General features: G+C 48.4%; 1 protein-coding gene across 3 annotated transcripts in view; it reads right to left on the minus strand.

The window, feature by feature from the left end:
• The window catches only part of DSCAML1 (DS cell adhesion molecule like 1), a 369,345-nt gene that overhangs the window by 332,205 nt on the left and 13,595 nt on the right, over window positions 1–23,545 (minus strand). For all 3 annotated transcript variants that reach the window (XM_034933797.4, XM_034933798.4, XM_057299257.2), the window contains exons 2-3: window positions 19,534–19,851; window positions 15,784–15,930 (exon numbers count right to left, since the gene is read on the minus strand). In XM_034933797.4, the coding sequence (XP_034789688.1) occupies window positions 15,784–15,930; window positions 19,534–19,851 (465 nt within the window). The remainder of the gene's footprint in view (window positions 1–15,783; window positions 15,931–19,533; window positions 19,852–23,545) is intronic.

A 23,545-nucleotide genomic window follows, 5' to 3' on the forward strand; every position in this document is an offset into this window, starting at 1 on the left:
ACTGATTTGTAAAGCTCTGGTTCATGCATTTCCCCTGCAGCATAGTATTTCATTGTGTGAGTATAACATATTTAATGTGCCAATATTGGCTTCCGATTTTTTGCTATCACAAACATGGCTACGATGACTAATCCTGTCCATGTCTTTTTGTGCACACATGTGAGTTTCTTTAAGGAATTTAAATTTTTGAGCTCTTTCTTATCTCTCTCCCCTGAAGGGCACAGACCTGTCACCATAGCCAAGTTCCCAGAGTAATGCAGGCACATGGGCACAGTTTGTCAAACTGGACCAATCTGGAAGGGACCTAAGGGATCATCTATTCCAGCCCCTTCACTTACAGATGAGGAAACTGACATCCAGAAAGAGGTCATAACACTATTTAGAGACAGAGCCGGAAGTAGAAACCCCATGCCCTTTTCCATTTTTCTAGCCCTATCCCTACCACACTCTAGGATAGCCAAAGACTGTTAGAAAAATGATCCAAAGGAGAGAGGGGCATAAAGAGGTCACATCTGGATACTTGGCCTCTACAAGGGGGTCTCATATCAGGATACTCATCCGATAAAATGAAGCCACACTTGGACACACAGCCCACCGAGGAGTACTCACATCTGAACACCCAGCCTCCAGAGGAGGTCTCACACCTAGACTCACCTTCCAGACGAGGTCTCACACTTGGACACCCAGCCCCCGGAGAAGGCGTCAAACCTGGACTCACCTTCCAGATGAGGCCTCACACATGGACACCTGGCCCCCACAGGAGGCCTCACACCTGGACATGCTCAGACCAGGGCCTCAGCTCTGGACACCCAGCCCCCAGACTGAGGCCTGCCTTTTGTGTTCTTCCCTTCCTCCTCCTACAGAGAGTTCAGTCCAGTGGAAGACCCTGGAACCAAGAACCAGGAGCCCCAGATGTGATGGCCTAGAGACAGATAGTGGGCTCTGATACCACATGGCTTGGATTGAGTCCCAACTTTATTCTTTCTGCTATGTGACCTTGGGCAACTTACTGCACCTCTCTGTGCTTCATTTTTTTTCATCTGTACAATGGGAATGATGGCTGGGCACGGTGGCTCATGCCAATAATCTCAGCACTTTGGAAGGCTGAGGTGGGAGGATCACTGTAGTCGAGGAGTTCAAGACCAGCCTGGGCAACATAGTGAGATCCTGTCTCTACAAAAAATTAAAAAAATTGCTGAGTGTGGTGGCGTGTGCCTGTAGTCCCAGCTACTTGGGATGCTGAGGCAGGAGGATCCCTTGAGCATGGGAGATGGAGGCTGCAGTGAGCTGAGACTATGCCCCTGCACTTCAGCCTGGGTGCTGGAGCCAGACCTTGTCTATAAAAGAGAAAACACAAAAAAGTGGGGATGATAACAATTCCACCCACCTTATAATGTACTGGGGAGACTAAAAGAGTCAGTTATATCAAGCTATTCACACAGTGCCTGGCACATGGCAAGTGCTGTGCTTTATTCTCCCTGCACATTCCACACAACAACCAGTACAGCATCGACTCACTCCACGCAGCAGGATCTCATCTCCCAGTCGCACTCTGCTACTTGGCCTTGGGCAAGACATTTCTCTGACCCCTAGTTTCCTCATCTGAACATAGTGATGACACCACCTGTCACAAGTATAAAATGAGATCAAACAACTCAAAGGGCTCTGACAAGATAAGTTCATAAAGCAGACATGGAGTGATTGTTTTATTTATCTCGTTCTGGTCTGCCGGTCGGGCCAAGTGTTTTCCCATTCATCATGGGCTATAGACCATGAGGAAACAGATAAAACACTCTGTCTTTAAAATGTGAGGTTGCGTCTGTGACAGTGCCTGGCATAGTGTCTGGTCCACAGTCCAGAAGCTGAATAAATTGGTGCTTGCTTCCTGCTATCAATAAGTTTTTTTTTTTCCTTTCCTGAGTCTGGAAATAATTGCAGAGGTAAAGCCATTGCCTCTGGCCTTTGTTTGCTCATCTGTAAATGGGGGTAATTGTTTCCATGCTACACGGAATCATGATGAGAATCAAATTTTATATATATATGGGCCGGACACAGTGGCTTACGCCTGTAATCCCAGCACTTTGGGAGGTGGAGGCGGGTGGATCACTTGAGGTCAGGAGTTTGAGACCAGACTGGCCAACATGGTGAAACCCCATCTCTACTAAAATTACAAAAATTAGTCAGGTGTGGTGGCAGGTGCCTGTAACCCCAGATGCTGTGGAGGCTGAGGCAGGAGAATCACTTGAACCCATGAGGTGGAGGTTGCAGTGAGCCAAGATTGTGCCACTGCACTTCAGCCTGGGCAACAGAGTGAGACTCTGTCTCAAATAGTAATAATAATAATAATAATAATAATAATTTAATATATATGAAACTGTGCTGTAAACAGAAAAGCACAATACAAATTTGACTATTATTTTATAAAAAGTGAGAGACTATTTAGTTTGCCTTAGATCCCCACGTTGCTTAAACTCTGGGTATGCCATGTGGGGTCCTTCCTCCCACAGACCTCTCTGGTGAGCTCCCACATTTGCCTTGCCGGTTCCTGGGGTTAGGGCCAGCAGCCCGAGGAGGGGCACAGGAGTAAGACGGGAGTGTGGGGTATGTGACAGAGGCAGCTCTGGTCCCACCCACCTGAAGGATGCCCAGTGATAAATCCTGGGAAATTCTCAAATTTGGAGTCCCCTGGGGAGCTTTCGAAAACCACCAGTGTCCAACCCTGACCCCAGAACAAGTAGATCAGGATCCTTGGCAGTGAAACCCAGGCATCTGCAGTTGTTAAAGCTCCCTGTGTGATCCCAGTGGGCAGCTGGGTTCCGGGCAAGGGAGGCTGTGTCAGTGAACTCCTGGAGAGCTGAGAACAATGGGAGACATGGACTCCAGGAGGCTGAAGCCAGGGATGACCTCCACTTTTCTGGAAACATCCTTGATTACTGAAGACCAACCCCTAAAATTCCTTCCAAACCATGCCCCACCCAAAATCTTCACTGGCTCCCCATTGCCCTTCGATACATACAACTCACGCAGCATCAGTTATATCCCACCTGTGATGCATCCTGAGCCCAGCCAGGCTGCTTTTCCCCAAGAGCAGCCCATTGTTCTCAGCTCTCCAGGAGTTCACTGACACAGCCTCCCTTGCCCGGACCCCAGCTGCCCACTGGGATCACACAGGGAGCTTTAACGACTGCAGATGCCTGGGTTTCACTGCCAAGGATCCTGATCTAATTGTTCTGGGGTCAGGGTCGGACACTGGTGGTTTTCGAAAGCTCCCCAGGGGACTCTAAATTTGAGAGCTGGCAGATCTAGAACACTCTCCCCTGCAGGAGCTCAGCCTGCCAAAACAGACCCCTTCTCCAGGACCCAGGGGGAGGTGCCATTTCCTACAGGGCATCTTCTCTAATCACAAAAGATGGGTGTCCCCCACCTCTCAGTCCCCCAAGAACTTGATTCCTTTCCTGCACCCTCATCACACTCTTGTGTGTTGTGTTGTTGCCTTGTGTTGGGGTCACCTGTGTCCCATACTCATCTTGCCTATTAGACCCTGAAGGCTGGCACGGTGCCTCCAAATGTTTCCATACCTCTGCCCACCCTTCTTACCCCTAACAGGGCTCATGAAACAGTGGTTCATCCAAGGCTGTCCCTAAAATTCAAAACACCAAGGCGTCTTTCTTAGGTCCCTGCTCTGGGGCACTGCTGGGGTCTACACAGGTAAGTCTCTTTCCCCTTTCCAAGGGTAAAAAAAGATTAGTGTGTGCATGAGTGTGTGAATACATCTATGTACCTATTCAATATGTACAAATTACATCATGCATGCTATTTATACACATGCACGCATATATATTTTAATTAAAATTAGTTTCTTTGGTGCGTGGGAAGAGGAATTTCTCCAAATCCCTTGAGATCCTCAAGCAGAGACCCTTGGGAATCACTGTCTACATAACACAGCACCCATCACGCACACAGGAAGCACTCAGAAAACATTTGCTAAATTAAATAATGAACTAAAAATCTAATCAACGGATTGCTGCTTATGCCAACCTAGGCATTTAGATAGATTTAGGGGATGACATCGATGTCAGACATGGCTGGCACAGCTATGGCTGGCACAGCTACAGGCTGACGGAACCAGAAGCTGTGGTTTTGTGTCCCTTCCTGGGTGCAGGCCCTGAGGTACAACCATGCTCCATCAGGCTTTGCAAAATGGCTTTCCTAGGCCCGGGCAGTAGCGGCAGGATCTGGAACATTCTCAATGCAAGTCTTTTCCCTTTCCGTGTCCCACTATGAGGGGCGGTGAAGAGGGACCCCAGCCACACGCTCTTAGAAGGGATTCCTTTGTTACAAAGTCTCAGAGAAGCCCCCAGACTCTCACATACAATGAAGCTCACTCCACACCTGGCAGAGCCCCAGACTCCACCCACATGCATGGCCGCCTTCATGGCCACCCACTTCGACAGGCCCTTCTCCCATTCCGTTGTCTGCTTCTCAGTGGTCTCTTCAGGATTCTGGCAGATCCTGTGACCCTAAAGGCTTGGGTATTCAGACATACTTTGAGCCCCAAACTGCTCTGAGCCGGAGGTGAAGAGGAGGAGTCTCTAGGTGTGAGAGGAAACACCTCAACCTTAGAGGCCTTTGTCCAGGCCCAGGGCCCCTCCTGCCCTCCATACTGGGATGCAGAAGCTCTGTGCCTGGCTCCAACCGGCTTGCTATTCCACTGTGAAAGTCGAGCTTGGCAGCTACAGAGACCCGTATTTAAGTTCCAGAGGCTTCTGCACACAGCAAGATGCCAGGACCACAAAAGCCAAGAGCGTAATGGGAGGCTTGGGCTTTGGCCTTAGGGGGTAACATTAAGGGCGTCCCTGCCTCTCTGTCCCACCATGAGGGTCTGGATCCTCCCCATCTAGCCCTCAGGCCTTTAGCCCTGAAGGTCGCATGAGCCTGTGACCCTCTGTGTAAGAGGAGCAGTGTCTGCCCTCCTAAATGCTCACACCTACGATCACACCTATGTTCTCATTCCTCACAGAGACCTCCCAGGCTGCACAGCAAAGACGACTAATGCTGGGGCAGCTTGTGGACATGCGTCTGTCTAGCCCTAGGAAAAATTGAAAACCTACGCATAGAGAAACTGTATGTAGAAAACAGATCTATACAGAAAAATACATTATATACATGGAAAATGTATTTTCTCTATACAGAAAATGAAAGTACCCGATTTTGAATCCTCACAACTGAAAAAAGTGCAGCTCAGAAAGGTTAAGACCTTGGCCAGGGTCAGAAGGCAAGTTAGGTGCAGAGTCAGGGTTGGAACCCAGGTCCCTCTGAGGCCAGAGCCCACAGGATTTTGCTTCTCTAAACAGCTTCACTTCATCACAAAAGAGACTCCAAGCAAGCCCCACTTCTTCAGAGCAAAACAGGAGCAGATGGTGGCTTTTTTCCAGCAACCATGGAAACAGGTACAACCGCACCTGCCCCTTCATTCTCATCCATCCCATTTACAACTTAATCTAAAGGATCAGTCACCTTCCCAGCTAAACCTTCCTCTAGGCATTCGACAAACATTGCCTGGGTGCCTACTATGTGCTCATACACAGTGAGCCTTGTGGCATTGCGGACGCAGTTATGTTACCCAGCACAGGCCTCCGCACAGAACTGCAGCACCGTCTCCACCAGCTCTGGCTCTCATTGATACATAACAGAGTTCAAAATCACAGGCTTGGCAGGAAGTGCCATCTATACATAGCTCTACCATTCTGTAAGCACCGTTGGCTTCTTCTGAATAAATGCTACCCTACATTAAATGCCAGAATTCGGCAAGCAATACTGCATGTTTGCGATGAGATTGAGAACTAAAGCAAGATTGATTTTGATGTGAACACCAGCAAAGCAAATGGGTTTTTGAAAACCCTATAATTTCCCTGCAACCCTTGACTTCACTAAACACACATTTTTAGACTACAGCACAGTTAGGTAGGCATTAAACAAAAATGAGGTAGTCTAATGATGATTTATGTGTAGGATAACCTTCTATAAAGAATTCCGTTCTGATTTCAGGGTAACTTTCAGAGGTGCCAACTTAACCAAACAATGCTGCTTGCTCTGTGTCCACCGCCAGGGTGTGATCCCGGGGCAGAGCATTTGCCTGCAATTGTCTTAAATCTGCTGAAATTCACCCAGGGGGTGCTCTGGAAATGCAGCGCCTGCCATGAACTAAATGGAAAAGCAAAACATGACACATGCACACGCCGCCAGAGGCACCTGTGAACATGAGACATTTCTGCTTGACTGAGGAGTGTGGCTGATGGTTCTGGAACCAACCAACTGGCGTGCAACTGCAGAGCAGCCCGCCTGCTGGGATATTGGAAGAAGTTCTAGGGAGCTGCGGGCATGTTCTCTGGGAGGGGGTGCTTTGAGAGCTCCTGGGGCATAGGCATCAAAACCAGAGCTCTGGTGTAACTCTCCCTGGCTGTGTGACCTTGAGCAGGTCCCTCAGTGCCCCCAAGCCTTGATTTCCTTGTCTGTTAAATGAGTCTGTTAAACCTGTGTCTCCCGCAGATGTGTTTGGGAGGATTCAATAAGATGATGCCGGTGAACGGGCTTTATAAACCAGAGAGCACCATACAAACCGAAGGTGATGCCGGCTGCAGGGCACAGATGGAGAAGTGGCCCAAGTTATCTCCAAGAGCTGAAATCAAACTGCCCTGGGCTCAGATTCTGCCTCGTCATTTCCTCAGGGTATGGCCTTGGGAAGGCTGACCTCTCTGTGCCTCAGGCCCCACATCTGCAAAATGGGAATAATAGTAATACGGACTACATAGGGCACCTGTGAAGCTTAAATAAAATGATGGAGAAAAGCACTTATCACGGACGAGCTCAATAACTGATCACTTATTTTCCTACAAACCATTCTTGCCACTATGAGTATCATCTCAGTTTAGGGAGAGAATCCCATCGCTGCCTCCGAGTGCTTTCCTGTAATCACTAACCTGCAACGTATGCTTAACAGCTTTGGAAGGTAGAATTTTCTCCACACTTCAAGGAAGAATACAAGATGTCTGAGTCCGAGGCTTCCTTTCTCAACAAAGCAAACAACAAACAAACAACAGCCAAATTAAGGACCAGCTGCCTTTTCCACTCTCTGACTGCCTTGATGAGGGAAACAGTAATTGCTGGGAGTTCCTAGGAGAGCGCTCTGCCTGGAGTCACTGTTACAAGGAAGAAGGTTGGACTTTGGGGACAGAAGCTCTGGTCCATGCCCAAGCCTTGCCACTTGGAATCTGTGTGACCTGGAGCAAATCGCTCAGCCTCTCTGAATCTCATTTTCGTTACATCTAAGAATGGGGGTAGCATGTTTCCCTCCGAGGGTTCCAAGCATGATTAAATGAGATGACATGCAGGTGCCTGCCGCGGGACCCTACATACACTTATGGACTCATACATGTCTATTGTCTCCCCTCTCACTCCTCTTCTGCCTGCACAAGTCACTAAGCCACACTGCCTCTGTGTCCTCACCTATAAAATAGGCAAGGTAATGGGGGCTATTTTGAGGAGCCAGTGACATCATCTGAAAGCACTTTATAAACTGTATCGTTTGAGAGACAATAGTTTTTATTGAACCAGGGCTTAAGCACTTGGAGCAAATTAGACAACCCGCAGTATGTGGAGTTGATATTTACTATGTTGGTACAAAACCGCACCTCCATTCCTTCCCTCAACAGAAAATGTTTATCAGGTACCCTGCAAGGTACTAGTGAATCTAGAGATTAATACTACATCCTAGGCACTTTGTTTCTGTCATTCTATTCAGTTATTATCATGGAATATTTGAGATAAAAACATGATGGTGGTGATCCATCTTGCACAGTCCTTTGTAGCTTTCTCAAGATCATAGTTAGGTGGATTCGCTCTCCATCTGTGACTCCAGGACCACCACCCCTTTGGGTGGCTGCAGCCCCTAGCTTACCACCTCTAGCCCGGCACCCAGAAAGGGGAGCACAGGTGGTGAGTGATGATGCCAGATGATGGAGAAGATAGGGTGAGGGAGATGAGGTCTAAGGTTGGACAACTGCATGAAGCTAGATGGAAAATTTCTCTGATGCATTTAGGTGACTCGTTTCCCATCTAAGAATCTGAGTCTCCTCAGAGGCCCAATTTTTATTTCAAGGATTCTATGTGCAATAGGTTTTATCATTCCCATTTTATAGATGATTAAACTGAAGCTTTGGAAGTAACTTGCTCAAGGTCACCAATTAAGACTAGCAGACTCCACAGCCTGTCTTCTTTCCACCACATCCCACTATATCTTCTGTGAATTGTTTGCTCGTAACTGTTACCCAACTTTCTGTGGATTATCTTTTTCTTGTTGATTTGCAGGAGTTTTAAAATATGGTGAAACCCCGTCTCTACTAAAAATACAAAAATTAGCCAGGCGTGGTGGTGTGCGCCTGTAATCCCAGATAGTCAGGAGGCTGAGACAAGAGAATCATTTGGACTTGGGGGGTGGAGGTTGCAGTGAACCAAGATCACCTGGGTGACAGAGCAAGATTCCATCTCAAAAAAAAAAAAAAATATATATATATATAATATATATATAGTATGTTAATTCTTTGGGAGATAATATAGTGCAGCACTTAGGAGCACAGATGATGGAGTCTGAATGCATAAGTTTAAGTTGTGGCTCCACCACCTACTAACTTTAAGCAATTTACTTAGCGTCTTTGTGCCTCAGTTTGCCCATCTGTAAAATGGGGGAATAAAAGTCCCGTTGTCTTCAGATTGCTGAGAAGGTGAAACAAGCTAAATATGTCAAACGCTTAGAACAGAGCCTGGCAACTTAGTAAGTGCTCAATAAATATTAGTCATTCTTATCATGTTGTCCCTTATTCTTCTTCCCTAGATCTAGGCAGTACCTTCATGAGTTAAATGGCCCAGTGACCTCTCAGGTCTCTCACCACTTCTTCTTACCCTCCAGCTACATTCCCAGATCACCCCACCCTTTCATTGCCCCATTTGCCTGTGCCTGCACTGTCACCTCCACCCAAAGTGCTCTCTCTGCCCTTTTGACCTGGTCACAGACTCCAGGGCCTGACTTGAGGGCCCGTCTCCTTCAGCATGCCTTACTGTGCGGCCATCAGCAGAAAGAGTGGTCCTGTGGTATCCTCCTCTTTGTGGGAAGACACTATAGTCCCAAGACAGAAGCCAGGAAAGGAACAGATCATGGCCAACCTGGACTCCTCTGCAAGGCCTGGCACTGTGCCTGGTACCCAGCAGGGGTCCAAGCTCCTTTTGTTGAATTGCCTCGGATCTATCATCTATTTCCCACTAGTGCAGGGTGACAATCCCAGCCACTTTTCTCCAGACTCATAAGTAGTTAAGAGCTTAGGTCCCCAGTTCTACATCTGAACAGCAGAGAATCACAAGAGGAATGCACAGAAGCAACTCGGCATTATGGAGGTGAAGGACCACCAAGATTAGACACTGGTAATGCCGCCGATTTGCCACAGGACCTTAGGCAGGTCTCCCAGTGTCCTCCATTCCACAGGACGGTTCAGTAGGGGAGAGACTGTCATTTTGTCATCACCATTAATCACTGGAGAGAAGAGAGGTCTGAATAAAATATGAATCCTGCCCCTGATGATTATACATTCCTGTAATGGGGATAACACAGACCTAAAAAAAAAAATTACAGGACAAAGTACGATTAGTGTCTTGAGCAAGGAACTGATAAAATTTGGAGGGAGTTCAGAAAAGGAGCCCCTTGGAGTGGGTTAATCTGGGTGACTTTTAAATCCATTCTTAGCAGAAATCGAGGAAAGACATCATGGAAAAAGTAGTATTTGAACCAGACTTTGAAAGATGCGTAGGCTTCAGACAGACAAAGGAGGAAAAATAACTGGTATCTGTAGTGAAATACAAAGGTGCCCCATGAGTAGTTAAAATCATGTGCCCTGAGAGTGAGCAGGAGAGGAGAGAAGATGGCAGGAGACAGCATTGGTCTAGGCCTCGGTTTCTTTATCCATAAATGCAGAGGCTGAATGACACAGTCTCCAGGGCACTCTCCAGCTCTCACAGTCTGTGATTCCACATGTTCATAGCCTACATGTGGCCCAAACTGGTTTCCAGCACCGGCACCACCTCCCCTCTCTGTGCCCATCTCCCATTCGAGTTGGTGTAGATTCGTGGGAGCCAAAGAAGTGACCTTCATGTCAGCCTGAACGAAATGTAATTAATAAATTGAATTTGCATTCCAAAGCCAAACCAAGATCACATTTGTTTGTTGTATTGAGATTATCCATCCCCGTCCATCAGAGCCGACAACATGAGCTGAATCCTAAATTCCCAGTTTAGGACAGTCTTTGTGTCTCCCATGGGGCCAAAAACAGAGCCAGCGCCCAACAAAGCCTTCTTGTTAGGATGGCTGTTTTGTTCACTGGTCTTTAAGCTGGAGATCTGTTGCCCTTCAGAGGAGCCCAAGCCTCTGGTCACTGCACACACAGCCAGAGGTCAGCACAAGGGTTGGTGGCAGATTTCTGTTCCCAGGCAAGTGCAGGAGACAGAGATGGGCCCTCCTCCTATGTGGAAACCTAAGGACACCCGATTCCTAATGATTCCCAGTCTGCTCCAGAGAGGCGGCGGGAAGTAGAGGAACCGGAAGACCGGTTCACATCCGGGCCACATCTCTTATTAGCTGTGTGGCCTTGGGTAACGTGCTTAACTGCTCTGGGCCTCAACATCCTCATTTATAAAATGAGAAAATAAAAACAAAAACAGAACATAAAAACATTATCTCTCTTAAAGGGTTATTGTGGGGATTAGAGATAATATATATAAAATGCCTAACCCAAAAGAGGTCTCCATACAGCATAGGTATTATCATTAATCTTGTTATTATTATTATTATTCCTCTGTGACAGTCCTATGCTGGTTCTGGGGATAAAAAGATGAAAGATACAGTTGTACACCCTCCTGCGGCAGACAGATAGAAATAACGGACTAGGACGCAAGACAGAATGAAGGCAGGGCTCCAGGAATGAAACCAGGGTAGTACTGTCTGCCCGGCAGGCCTATGTCTGGCCTCGTGGAAGAGGGCATGTGGACGAAGTGTAAGGGACAAAAGAGGGGCAGGGTGTCAACAGAGAGAGGAGGGGGCCACTGTACCCCAGGCAGAAGAGATCGCTGAATTGAATGAGAGCGATGAAAACCCATTTGGCACCCTGGAACTCTGGAGTTCATTATTCTAGGGAGGCTGGTAGTTTACTTTGCTCTCTTGGCCAAAGGTGGGCTGCAGGGAGGAAGCACTGCCTGATAGGAATCCTTATATGACACTAAGAGACCTTTTCTCATGTCACAGGACCCCTCTGGCCAGAGGCGTCCTTGCCCATGTCTCCCTACCCACAATAAACAGTGTCCTCAGCGCACTTTCAGCCTGGCAAGGCACGGTGACAACTCAGTATCCCCATTTGCATGGACAAAGGAGCTGATGCAGGCTTGTCTTCCTGAGCAGCAGCAGACACATCTGGCCTGCATCTGAGCAGTGTCCCAAACTCCCCGCTGGGGCCAAGATAGCCAGTCAGGATGCTGGGGAAGAGCATGCTGGGAGACTCCCACAAGGGGCCCACATTGATATAATCAGGTCTGGTGGAAATTAAAAGCTATTAGGAACGGGGCCGGATTTATCTTTATATCCAATAACATGTATTGTAATGGTGATCATGCAGATGGGAAATTAAACCACATCTCAGCTTCACTGGAGGCGTTAATTTTAATTTATGTTTGCGCACAGCCTTTGGCCCTCTTACCCCAACCCTGCCACCCTTGGAGAGCCAGTTCACACCAGGATCAGTTCCCTGGAGAGAGAAGCAAGGGTGGGAGTCTGCCAGATACAAAGTGAGAGGCTCTATGCTTTACACACATCTTTAAACAGCGGATGGAAAGATGACCCACTTGAGGGAGTGGAGGCGGGTATAGTAGGTGGCTGAAGGGTAGCACTTTGGGCTGTTTTTCCAGACTCTCCCTGCCCTGGGCAAAGCACAGCCAAAAAGCTGGTGAGAGTTTCCTTTGCCAGCTTCAGGATAGCCAGGGATAGCCGGGAAGGCTAACCTGTGAGTAAGCACCCAATTCATGGAGATTGTTTTTGGTCCCAAGCCTTCAATTCTTCCCAGACTCCTTCAGAAAGAGGCGTGGGGGAGCCAGCTCCCATCCACAGGGGCTGCACCCACATGAGGGCCCCCTCCTCCCAGGGCACCTGCATCCCCAAGGGGATGCCTCCTGGGGCTCTGATGGGCCCACACCAGTCTCCCTGCTCCTTCTGTGTTCCAGCTCCTGCTGGACTTGTGGTTTGTGAAGCTGAGCCCAGCCCTGCAGATCCAGAAATCAAAGTCAACACAGTTCCTCTGGCTCCAGAAGCTGATCCTGAAGTGTCAGAGGGAAGTATCCCTGGCTCTTCCATCCTCCATTAACCTTCAGGGCAACTTTCCATGTAATCTTCCCCTACCATGAGAAGTGCCATCCAGCCTCCTCACCTCAAAATGCACACACACACACACACACACACACACACACACAGAGCACACACACTGGGCATAGTGTGAATATGGTTAGTGGAAAAAAAATCCTATTTTTATAAAAAATCAAACTACTTTCATTTGCCAAAATTAAAGCATGTGGCATATGGGCCTGAGTTCTGGTCCTGGACCTACAGAGCCTGGACAAGACAAAACTCCACTCTCTCTGGCTCTCATGGAGTCCTCCATGATCATGCTAGTTGGATTTCTGCACTTGGAGAAGACTGGCCCTGGATCTAACATGTAGCTGTAGAATGATCTAGAATGATTATAGATGGGGCTGGAGGGCTGGGCAGGAGAGGAAAATTCTCCAATGCCAAACTAAAGAAAGGGGTTCTGCAAAACCGAAGTTTAACACAGCCCTGCAGATTAGCATCAAGGCCACTTTCCTGATAATTATGCCCTATGGGGCCACCAGCCCAGTCTTGACATCAAAGATAGCCCTGAAGCACCAACTACAGGGGCCGCCTGGGGGAAGCTCCCTGCCTCCAGCTCCTAAGCACAGGAACCAGTTAACCTTCCTTCTCTCCTATCTGATCTGGTCTTCTCCCCATCCCATGCCCAGCCTGCTGTCTTATTCCATGTCTCTGTCCATGCCATTCCCCAGATTCCTCTAGAATTCTTCCAGCCATCCTTTCATATACTCACTGATCATTTAGTGAGCTTTTATTTACCCTGAGTGCAGAAAGTGGAGATGTGTGGATGAGAACAATCCAGTTCCGGCCTGTGGGAACTGCAGTCGTGTGGGGAACACAGACACCATTCCATACCAGAAACACACACCACTGCAGCAAACTGCAAGCGCAAATGCTCTCTTCCACCTAATAATCGCTATAACCTGTGCTCAGCAAGTGTCGGGCAGTGTTCTAGACATTGTTCATATATTGATTCATTTCATTCTTACTCGAACCCTATGAGTCCGTTTTACAGGTGGGGAAACGGAGGGGGTAAATGACTCACCCAGCTAGTAAGCAATGGAGTGAGTCTTAAATGCAGGTAGTCTGGTCCCAGATTCTAGGCTCTTAATCACCACACTGCACTTGGTTCCATGAAGCCATCCCTACATCAATTTGTCCCCCTTCCTAAAGCCAAAGGCCTCACTGCCTACAGTACACATTTAAAGCCTCCACTGTAGCCAGAGTAACACTTTATTGGATACATTTATATGGTAGGTGAGGCACGTCTGTGTGGGGTTAAGCACACAGGTTGAAAAAACAGACTCTGGTTCCAGCCCCACCCTCTGCTCAGTGTGATTCAGAAGGTACTTCACTTCTTTGAGCCTCAGTTTCCTCTTCTGTAAAGTGGAGAGTGGAAAACACATTTACAGACTTTTTGTGATGATAAAAAGAGATCCTGTATGGAAGTTTCTGAGCCCTGTACCTGGGATATAGTAAGCACTCCCCAAATTTTAATGCAATAATTATCATTATTTAATGGATGTAATGCTTAGTCTATAAACTTAAATATATAAGAAATACCACATTTCTTTATGTTCTTTAAATCACCTTAAATCTGACTCTGCTAGATAGGGAGGAGATTGTCCCCAACATTATTGGGGCTTCTCCCAGGGTATGCCAAGGTCCGAGGTACCTCTGCTCCTCACCAGCCCATGGTCCCTGCCTGAATGATTGCTTTGGCTCTTGGGCTGTGCACCTCACGACTCATTTGAACCCAAGAACCCTGGCCTCAGTCTCAGACCCTGCAGGACCCCACACAGCCACCCCTGCGGGGTCCAACCGCTTCTTCTGGCTGCATCCATGGAGCAGCCTTCAGTACCATCCTCATCCCTGGCATCCTTTCATCTCCTCTTTGTTCCTTGCCCTCAGAGGCTCTCCTCCCCAGACAAAACACCCTTCCTAACCTTTGCTATTAGCCTATGGTTTTACAAAAGACAGGAGGAGCAGCTGTCTTCCAGGAGCTTCGAATTCCCATCCTGCTACAAGCTCTGAAGTCAGGAGATATAATGGCCTGGCCATCTGCTTGGAACTGAGAGAAGGAAAAAGTACTGAGCGTAAAAGGCAAATTAATGTCTCAAAGAAAGTCTCCTGCCGCATTAGCTGTCAACACGCCAGAGCATGGTTCTTGTCCTAGGTACACATCAGAACCACCTAGCGAGCATTGAAAAGGCTGATGCCCAGGCTCTACTCCTGGGAGAGTCTAATTCAGTTGATTTGGGGCTAAGCATTGGTGTTTCTAAAGGAGCTCCTCGGGGATTTAAATGGGTAGCAGGCTTAAGAACCCCTGCTTTAAAGGTTCCATGAATAGAAGTCTTATCTTCCCCAACTAAATCATCAACCTTGAGGAACAAGAATCATTTCAAACAATCAGTTATGAGACCTTAATGCTGAAAGGGCATTCAGAGATCACCTGGTCAAGTTGCTCCAATTTACAGCAAGGGAAACAAAGGTCCTTGGTAGAGAAAGGAAGAAAACGCAGCAGAACCCCTGCAATGTGCGGAGATGAAGAAATGGGTGGTGGAAAAATCCCACAGTTTTGTACATGGAGGCCTAGAGGTATTTTAAGGACCCGAGGTCCTCTCTTGGGGCTTCTATACCTGTTTTCCTGTGGCAGACACAACCCCAGAGAGGTAAAAGGAGCCAATAATGAGGGACTCGCAATCACGGCAGCTGTAATGAGATGAACCCACAACATGGTATGAACCCAATTTCCCAACATCAGCCTCAATGCAAGGCCAGCTAGAATTCCAATGGAGTCTTTAGCCAACTCATTCAAGAAGGAAAGAAGGAAAGTCCCCATACACATGCTTCCTGAAGTCAGGTCCTCCAAGGAGGCAGTGCTCACTGTTTTAGTCACACGACGCAGGAACACAGACCACAAACCCGCCTCTCATCCCTCCTCCCCTTGCCACCTTTCGCAGGTAAGGTGCTTCCAGCCTTGCCTCTCGTCCCTCAGGGCTGGGTCAAGCAAAGCCCCAGCAGTCAGAAAGGATGGGGCTTCCACTGCACTCGGTGTCTGATGGGACCCTCACAGACCCAGTCAAGACCACCAGTGTGTGAGTCTTCAACACCCCACAGAGAGACGTGCCAGACCAAGACCAAAGACTTTTTTTTTTTTGGCCAAAACATCACCAGAACAATAACAAGTCACTCCCCAGAGCCAATCTCAAGATCTTATTGAGCTCAACAACCAGCTCAGGCATCTCTACTTTATCCAGTCCCCACAGAGGGAGCACCTCTGTCTGCCGCAGCCCCGGGACGCTTCTTACCTGGGATGATGGAGACTGTGTCTTTCTCCCAAGATACAACGCTAACATATTCCTGCACTGAAGAGGGGATGAGGCACTTGAAGACGGCCACGTTGCCACGCATTGACCTTTGATCCTCCACCCGGACGGTGTAGGGTTCCCTGAAAACTGCAGAGAGATTGGCAGTGGGGAAGAGAAGAGTGTCACAAGGATGTGGTGAGGGTCCCCAGAAAGGAACAGGGAGTCAGCTCAACTCCCTCTGCTCCTTCAGCCTCACCTTCCCACTTCTTCCTTCCCTCCTCCTGCTTAGCCAGCCTAGAAGCCCCTGCCATGATCTTGTTCTTGTCTGGGCAACTCCTTCTCCATCAACCTCCTCCCCATCCTACTGGGCAGCCTTTTCTCCCTCAAAAATATCTGGCCTCCCTCTGCAAGACCATCCATCCAAATTCCTACCTTTCCCATTTCGGTATTAGCAAGTCATATTAGATTGTAAGAGCCTTGAGGGCAGCACTAAGCCCTGCAATGTTATATTCACCAAGGGGATGTGCAGGTAATAAGGAAATATGCTAGAATTCCCCTAAGAAAACCAAACCGGATTTCCTGCATTATTGCTGGACCCAGGGTGGCAATTATTTTGGACACAGTGACCATAATGCACCCAAATAAAACCTGTGACACATGCTCTAACAATTGAGTTTTGGGCTCCTTCAACATGAAAGGCAGCCTGGGAAATGTAGTTCAGATCCTGAGCTTACAAGGACAAAGGGAGAGAATGTTTGGGACTATGATTGTCTCTGAACACACAGAATCCTAGAGACATGGACACAGTCTCCAAGATTCTCCAAAACAGAGCATTCTTGCTGCTTTCTTCCTGCTTCTGACCCTGGCTGCAGCCTCTACAGCACCCCTCCCTGACCCCCAGACTTGCCCCTGCTTTCAGAACCATCCCTTCCCCCACCGTGCCCACCTCCTGCCTCAGCTGGCTTCTAGGGCACTGCCACCTGCAGCCGCTGTATGTGTCTGGCCCTACAGGCAGGCAGACCCAGCCCTAGGAATGGGACCAAGGCTTCTGCCTCTGCCTTGTCCTCCTCTGTTTGGCCTCTCCCAGGCCTCGCTTGATCCTTCCACCCCCTTATCTGCCAAGCAAAGCTGGAACATCCAGAGCCCTGCTGCCTCCCGACCTTGTCCCTCAGCAGGCACCTGGGCAGCATGCCCTCCTCCTCTCCCTGCCATGGTTGCCAGGGTGACACTTAGGGCCCTGGCAGCCCATCCCCACCCCCTGACTGTGCACCTGCAGCCCCTCTGGCATCATCAAGAGTCTCTTAATTGACTGTGTTTCCAGTCAGCCTGGCTCTTCCCGGCCCTCCCTCGGCCTTTATTCTTTCCCCTTCTCCAAGCTGTGGCTGTGATGAGGAGAAGATGTGGTTGAGGTGGAAGAAAGAGAAGAGAGGAGAGGCACTGGTGGCTCTGTGGATCTGTGGTCCAGCCCTTCCAAAGGTTTGGGCAGAGCCCTGCCTCCAGATATGGGAGAGCACAGAGGAGAACAAGGGGAATGGACCCTGGAGGGAGGCAAGGTGGTGGAGTGGAAAGAGCGGGCTGGGGTGCACGCCACCTGTGATGTCCCAGGGAGTCAGCAGAGGTTAATGGCTAACGGCATCTAACAAGCGGGCCCTGCCTCCTCCACTGGCCCACTGTGTGATCCTGGACAAGGGTTGGTTAACCTTCTGGAGCCCCAGTTTCTTCATTTATGAAAGGAAATCACCATAAGAGCAGCATATAAAAGGCCCAGCCCAAGGAAAGCACTTTGGCAATGTCACTTTTCATGATAGCTGCACCTCTGCGATTAACTGGCTATGTGCCCTTGGGCAAGTGACTTAACTCTCTTTGTTTTAATCTCTTCATTTGTGAAAACACATGTATAGACTTACTGTGAAAACTGCATCCTAACCCAATGAGGGGGAGGTGACAGGAAACATGGTCCCTTCCCCTTAGCCCAATCCTCCATGCTATGGAGGCTAGAGCTGGGCTCCAAACCCAGGCCTCAGGGCTCCCAGCCCAGCACTTGGTGCTGCATTAGGGGTTGAGCCGTGCAAAGCACTTGCTCCTAAAAAGAGTCCATGGGGAGCCCAGGGAGAAACCCCGAGCATATCTCTGTGTTCTAAGAGCTCATGGTCTAGCCCCAAACCAACCGATGGAATGAAGGACAGCTCTCACCCCACCTCACCCCTACACACTCCCGTTCCCAGCTACTTTAAACCTTGCTCTTATGAGAGGTGTACCTAAGGGAAAAGGACCCCAAGAAGTCAGAGAGGGTCTGTCACCACATGCTGGTTGGGAGGCCTTTCTCAGAACCACTCTCCCTGGTTGGCCGAACACAGTCCCTGGAAAAGATGGTGTGACCTAGGCCTGGCACCATTGCAGTGGGCTGGGTCTTTAAGTTGAAAAGCTCTTCTAAGTTGAAAACCATTCCCAAAACGTCAGTGCTTTATAATGATCTGAGACCCACCTTACCATTGATTGTGAGACACCAGTGTACCCTGGTGTCCTAGTGAAGAATGGCTGATCTTAGCTGTCCCCTTGGCCTCCCGACCTAATCCAGAGAAATAAGACTTTCTTTTTTCTTAAAATAGACCACCTGAGAAACCCTACCTCCTTGCCTCCACCTACTCTTCCAAAGACCAAAATCCTTCACTGCTAAAAGTCTTTCATCGTGAATTTTACCAAAATGCCTTTTCTCATGAGATATGTCATCCTCAGACATCCCCTCAGCAGTAGAATGGACAAAGAAAGTGTGGTCTAGTTGCATGATAGAACACTAGGCAGCAGTGAGAACAACCAACCTCCCACCACACACAGCAGCATGGGTAAATCCCATAAGCAGAATGGTGAGCAAAAGGTCTAGACAATATACACCGTTGGACACCATTTGTATAAAGTTCATAAATAAGCAAAATATCTACATTGTTAGAAATCAGAATAGTGGTGGCTCTTAGGGGAATAGTGTCACAAAAGAAGCTTGAGGAACGCTTCTAAGGTGCTGATGTTGTATTTCTCAATCTCAGTGTTAGTTGAAGTTTGTAAAATTTCATCAAGCTACATACTTATAATGTGTGCACTTTCCTTTATATATTATTTTTCAATAAAAGGCTTCAAGGAAACCTCACTGCGGGTTTTCTATAAGTCAAGGGGGCTGAAGTGAGCACCTCATTTAAATGAGCGCCATCTCATTTAACCATCACTTGTAGGGATACAGAGGTAGGTACTTGCATCCACTTTGCAGATGGGAAAACTGAGGCTTAGGAAGGTGTCTTCTCACCACTGCACTCCAGTCTGGGCGACAGAGTGAGGCTCTGTCTCAAAAAACAAAAAGAGAGAGAGAGAGAGAGAGAGAGAGAGAGAGAGAGAGAGAGAGAGAGAGAGAGACAGAGACAGAGAGAGAGAGAGAGAGAGACAGAGAGAGAGAGAGAGAGAGAGAGAGAGAGAAAGAAAGAAAGAAAGAAAGACAGAAAGAAAGAAAAGAGAAAGAAAGAAAAGAAAGAAAGAAAAGAAAAGAAAGAAAAGAAAGAAAGAAAGAAAGAAAGAAAGAGAAAGGAGAAAGAAAGGTGTCTCTTATGCCTATGGACACACAGCAAGTGGTACAACAAAGATTCAAAAGAGAACAACAAAACTGTTCTTGAGTGAATGACTTCTTGCAAGCCCCTCCGAATATCCTCAGAATGACGGCGCAGCCTCCTCCTGTGCCACTGGGGCAGCCAGTGTCTTGTCCCTTACCTGCTTTGACGCGGATGTTGGGGCTCCGGATCTTGCCGGCAGCGTTCTCCGCGGTGCAGAAGTAGTCATTGTCGTGGATAAAGCTATTGAAGGCGGATGGGGAGAAGGGGTAGAGCTGCAGCGTCCCGTTGGCGTGGACGTGCCGGATGTGCGGCACGTCGTAGATGTCGTCCCCCGTGGCCAGGTACCATCGAAGGGCCGCGCTGGGGGAGCCCGCGGCTGGGCAGGGCACCACCACCCCCACGGAGCTGGAAAAGGTCACCTGCTGCAAGGAGTCATTTACAAAGTAGAGGCTGGTGCCAACATCTTCAGGGCAGGCTGCAGGAGAGGCAAGGGGAGAGACTTGGTTAGCATGGGCTCTAACAATACCCATATAAGCCACGGAGGCTTGCGACAGGCTGCACTCATTCACCTGACCTTCAAGCATCAGTCATTCAGTAAGCACTTATTGAGCACTGACTATATACCAGGCACTGGCAAAGGTGAATCAGAGACAGTTCCTGATCTATAGAAAACCACAGCCTTCGGGTGCGGCGGCTCATGCCTGTAATTCCAACACTTTGGGAGGCCGAGGCGGGCGGATCACCTGAGGTCAGGAGTTCATGAACAGCCTGGCCAACATGATGAAACCCCGTTTCTACTAAAAATACAAAAATTAGCCATGCACACGCGTCTGTAGTTTCAGCTGCTCGAGAGGGTGAGGCAGGAGAATCGCTTGAACCTGGGAGTCGGAGGTTGCAGTGAGCAGAGATCATGCCACTGCACTCCAGCCTGGGCAACAGAGCAAGACTCTGTCTCGGAAAAAAAAAGAAAGAAAGAAAGAAAAAAAGAAAAGAGAAAAAAAGAAAATCCCAGGATTTTTGGAATTTGTTCAGAATCACACAGCTAAGGTACAGAACTAAAATGTGAACCCATTGCTCCTAAAGAGGATTATAGTGCTCTTTCTATCATCCCACAGATGAAAGTTGTAAAAGGTCTCAAAACCATGCTCTGAGATGAATGGCTACAGGAGCTGGGATGCTCGCCTGGAATGGAAGATGGAAGAGTGCAGGAGACCTTGATAGCTGATTTGGGAAATGCGTTGCCACAGAGGACTGAATGAGGACCAGCAGAAGAGTGGGTGGATAAGATCTAGACTTAGGGCAAAAGACCCAGCTTCTAAACCCAGTCCTCACACCATGTGACTGTGCAATTCCCTTCCTCACTTGGATCGTCTGCTCCTTCACTTGGAAAATGGAGGGAGTGGATGGGCAAGACTGCAAAGACTGCTTCAATCTCTGACATGGTGCCATTCCAACCCTCAACCACGTGGGAGAATGTTCTTATGATTACAGCTGGCAGTGGCAGGGCCACCTGACTCGGAGGACTGGCCATCTGTTCCTCTTATCCCAGCATCAGGCCTAGATATTTCCTGCTCTTATCCCAGCAACCCTGAATGTTGGAATCAAGGGGTGTCCCCCTTCCTCTTGAGGAGCCTGCCCCTTTAAGAAATCCATTGCCTAGCAAGTGGACACCAACCCAGAGGAAGAGACGGCAGGGTCCCAGGTCTCTAGCTGGAAGCCACTCCCTCTCCACCAGGAAGATCAAGGAGCAAACAAACAAACCACTCTGCTGCTTGTTTAAAGAACGTTGCAGGGGACCCAACTTGACCTCAATTTCCACAACTTTATAGGATGGGGGAGGGCCCACATCCAGCCGTATTAATATTCTTGGCTTAACTGAACCGAGCCTCTGGGGAGAATATACCAGGCAGCTCGTTGAGGAAGCCCATTAAGCCTCATTGGTCAGAGCAATTCACATCGTCTCATAAAAAGCCGTGATGGAGCCATTAGCAGACGTGCTGGAAAACACATTTGCGGGCTTCTTGCTGCGGTGTCAGGAGCATCCTCTTAGCAGCAAATGCATTTGCTGTCCCCACCAGGCACTGCACTCATAGCAGCTAAAGGCACTTTCTTGGAGAGGGGAGCCACATGGCCTCGCCATCCTCCTCCTCATGCTGCCTACTCGTGACAGTCATAAAGTTGGTGGCCGAGCAAGTCTGCTCTGCACGGGACCCTCAGAAGCTCTGGAAGCATGCCCAACTTGCTGTGGCTGTAGTGTTCCCCAAGAACATGAAATCATGCCATTTCACCAGGCAGCAAACTGAGGCTCGGGAGGTTTCTCTTAGAATATACACTTAGCAGGTCCCACTTCCAAGACTCTTCTCACTTTCTGAAAGCCTTCCTTACTGACATCCATGCAGCAAATATTTGTTAAGCATCTTCAATGTGCCAGGCACTGTTGTTAGGGACTTTACTTATATGACTTCTTTTAATATAACACTAAGAGACAACACTAAGAGACAGGTACTATTAGTATCCCAGTGTACAGATGAGGATACTAAGGCACCGAGAGATCAACGCAACTTACCCAAGACCACAAAACCAGTAAGTGAGGGCACTGGGACTCAGACTTTGGCAATCTGGCCCTACAGTCACTGTCTTAACCATTCTGTGATGTATGACCACAGTGTAACCACTGCAATAATAAAGAGGGACCTTCACCTTCCTCAGACACAACCTGGCCACCAACTTCCATTTTCAGCTGGCCAAGAACACACAGGTGCACACACACATACATGCACATACACGACACACACACTCCTTCCTGGGAGCGGTTTCTGTTGGATTCTGGGCATTTCAGACAACACTTTGCTTTTGGGAACAGGGACATTGCTCCGGGGTCCTGGGTGCCTCCTGAGAAACCTAGTTAATCAGGCACTCTCACCTTGGCAGCTTCATGGATTTGGGAGCCAAAATCCATCACAGTACAGAAAGACTCTACATCGTGCCTGTAAATGGACTTAGGAAGCCGAGAGAATCCCCGACAAGGAGGAATTCAGGAATTGATTCATGGGAGAAGGTAAGTAAGTTCTCAAGGCTAAGTATGATGTAGCCCTCTGTAATGATAATAGTAATAGCAATAGCCACCACTCCAGCAATAGTAATAGCCACCACTGACTTCATTGTTAACTACAGGCCAGGCTCTGTGCCAGATCCATTCTAGATACTGTATTTATATTATACAGATATTATATTTAATCTTCATAACTCCCTCGGGGGTGTTATTATTATTATTTCCATTTTACTGATAAGGAAATTAGGACTCTGAGAAGTTCACTAACTTCCCCAAAGTGATACAATGTGCAAATGCCAGAGCTGGGGCTAGAACCCAGCTTTGCCTCGCCTCAGAGCTGGGGGATGCACCTCCTGCTCTACTGCAGAAACCCCATGGAAGACAAATAAAACCACAGAATATGGTTTTTCAGGCTGGGTACTTTTCCCAACCATTCCTCCACCCCAACTGCATTCCAAACACACATTCCCACTCTCCTTCTCTCCTGGATGGAAATCCATTCCACTCTCCCTGCCTCCTGAGATGGCCACTTCCCCAGGCCCCCTCTGCTCCCTCCAGGAGCATCAGCCACAATGACAGCAGCCTTCCTGCACTCCGGGCCTCGGATCTTGCTGAAGCCAAGGACACAAGGTTCCCAGCAACTACAAATGGGTAGATTTAATTGATGAATTGACCGGGATTGTCCAGCCACCTGTCAGGGCTGATGAAAAGGCAGATTTATAGCAAAAGGCAAGGAGCCTCATATTTCTCCCACCCTGGGATGTGAGCTTCTGTCTTCTGAGCCTGGGGGAGCAGGGAAGGATTAGACACACCATTCATTTCTTCGTATGGCTCTGACAGTGCATTGCCATCATGAAACATCACCCTCAGGTGTAAAACAATAGCATTTTGCACTTACATTGGGTTCATATTTTACCATCACAAGGCACCTGTCAGCCCAGAATGCAGAAACCCTTAAATAAGCATTAATTTAGCCTCGCCCTGCCTGCCAAGAGAAGGGAGTAAGCAAATACATAAAGAGGAAACTGAGGCACAGACCAGCAAACACCTCAAATCTCTGCTATGTGCCACGCTGAAGACTGGGCACATGGGCAGCAGGTAAGTGGCCACAGAAGCA

This window comes from Pan paniscus, chromosome 9 (assembly GCF_029289425.2).
Source record: "Pan paniscus chromosome 9, NHGRI_mPanPan1-v2.0_pri, whole genome shotgun sequence".
NCBI lineage: Eukaryota > Metazoa > Chordata > Mammalia > Primates > Hominidae > Pan > Pan paniscus.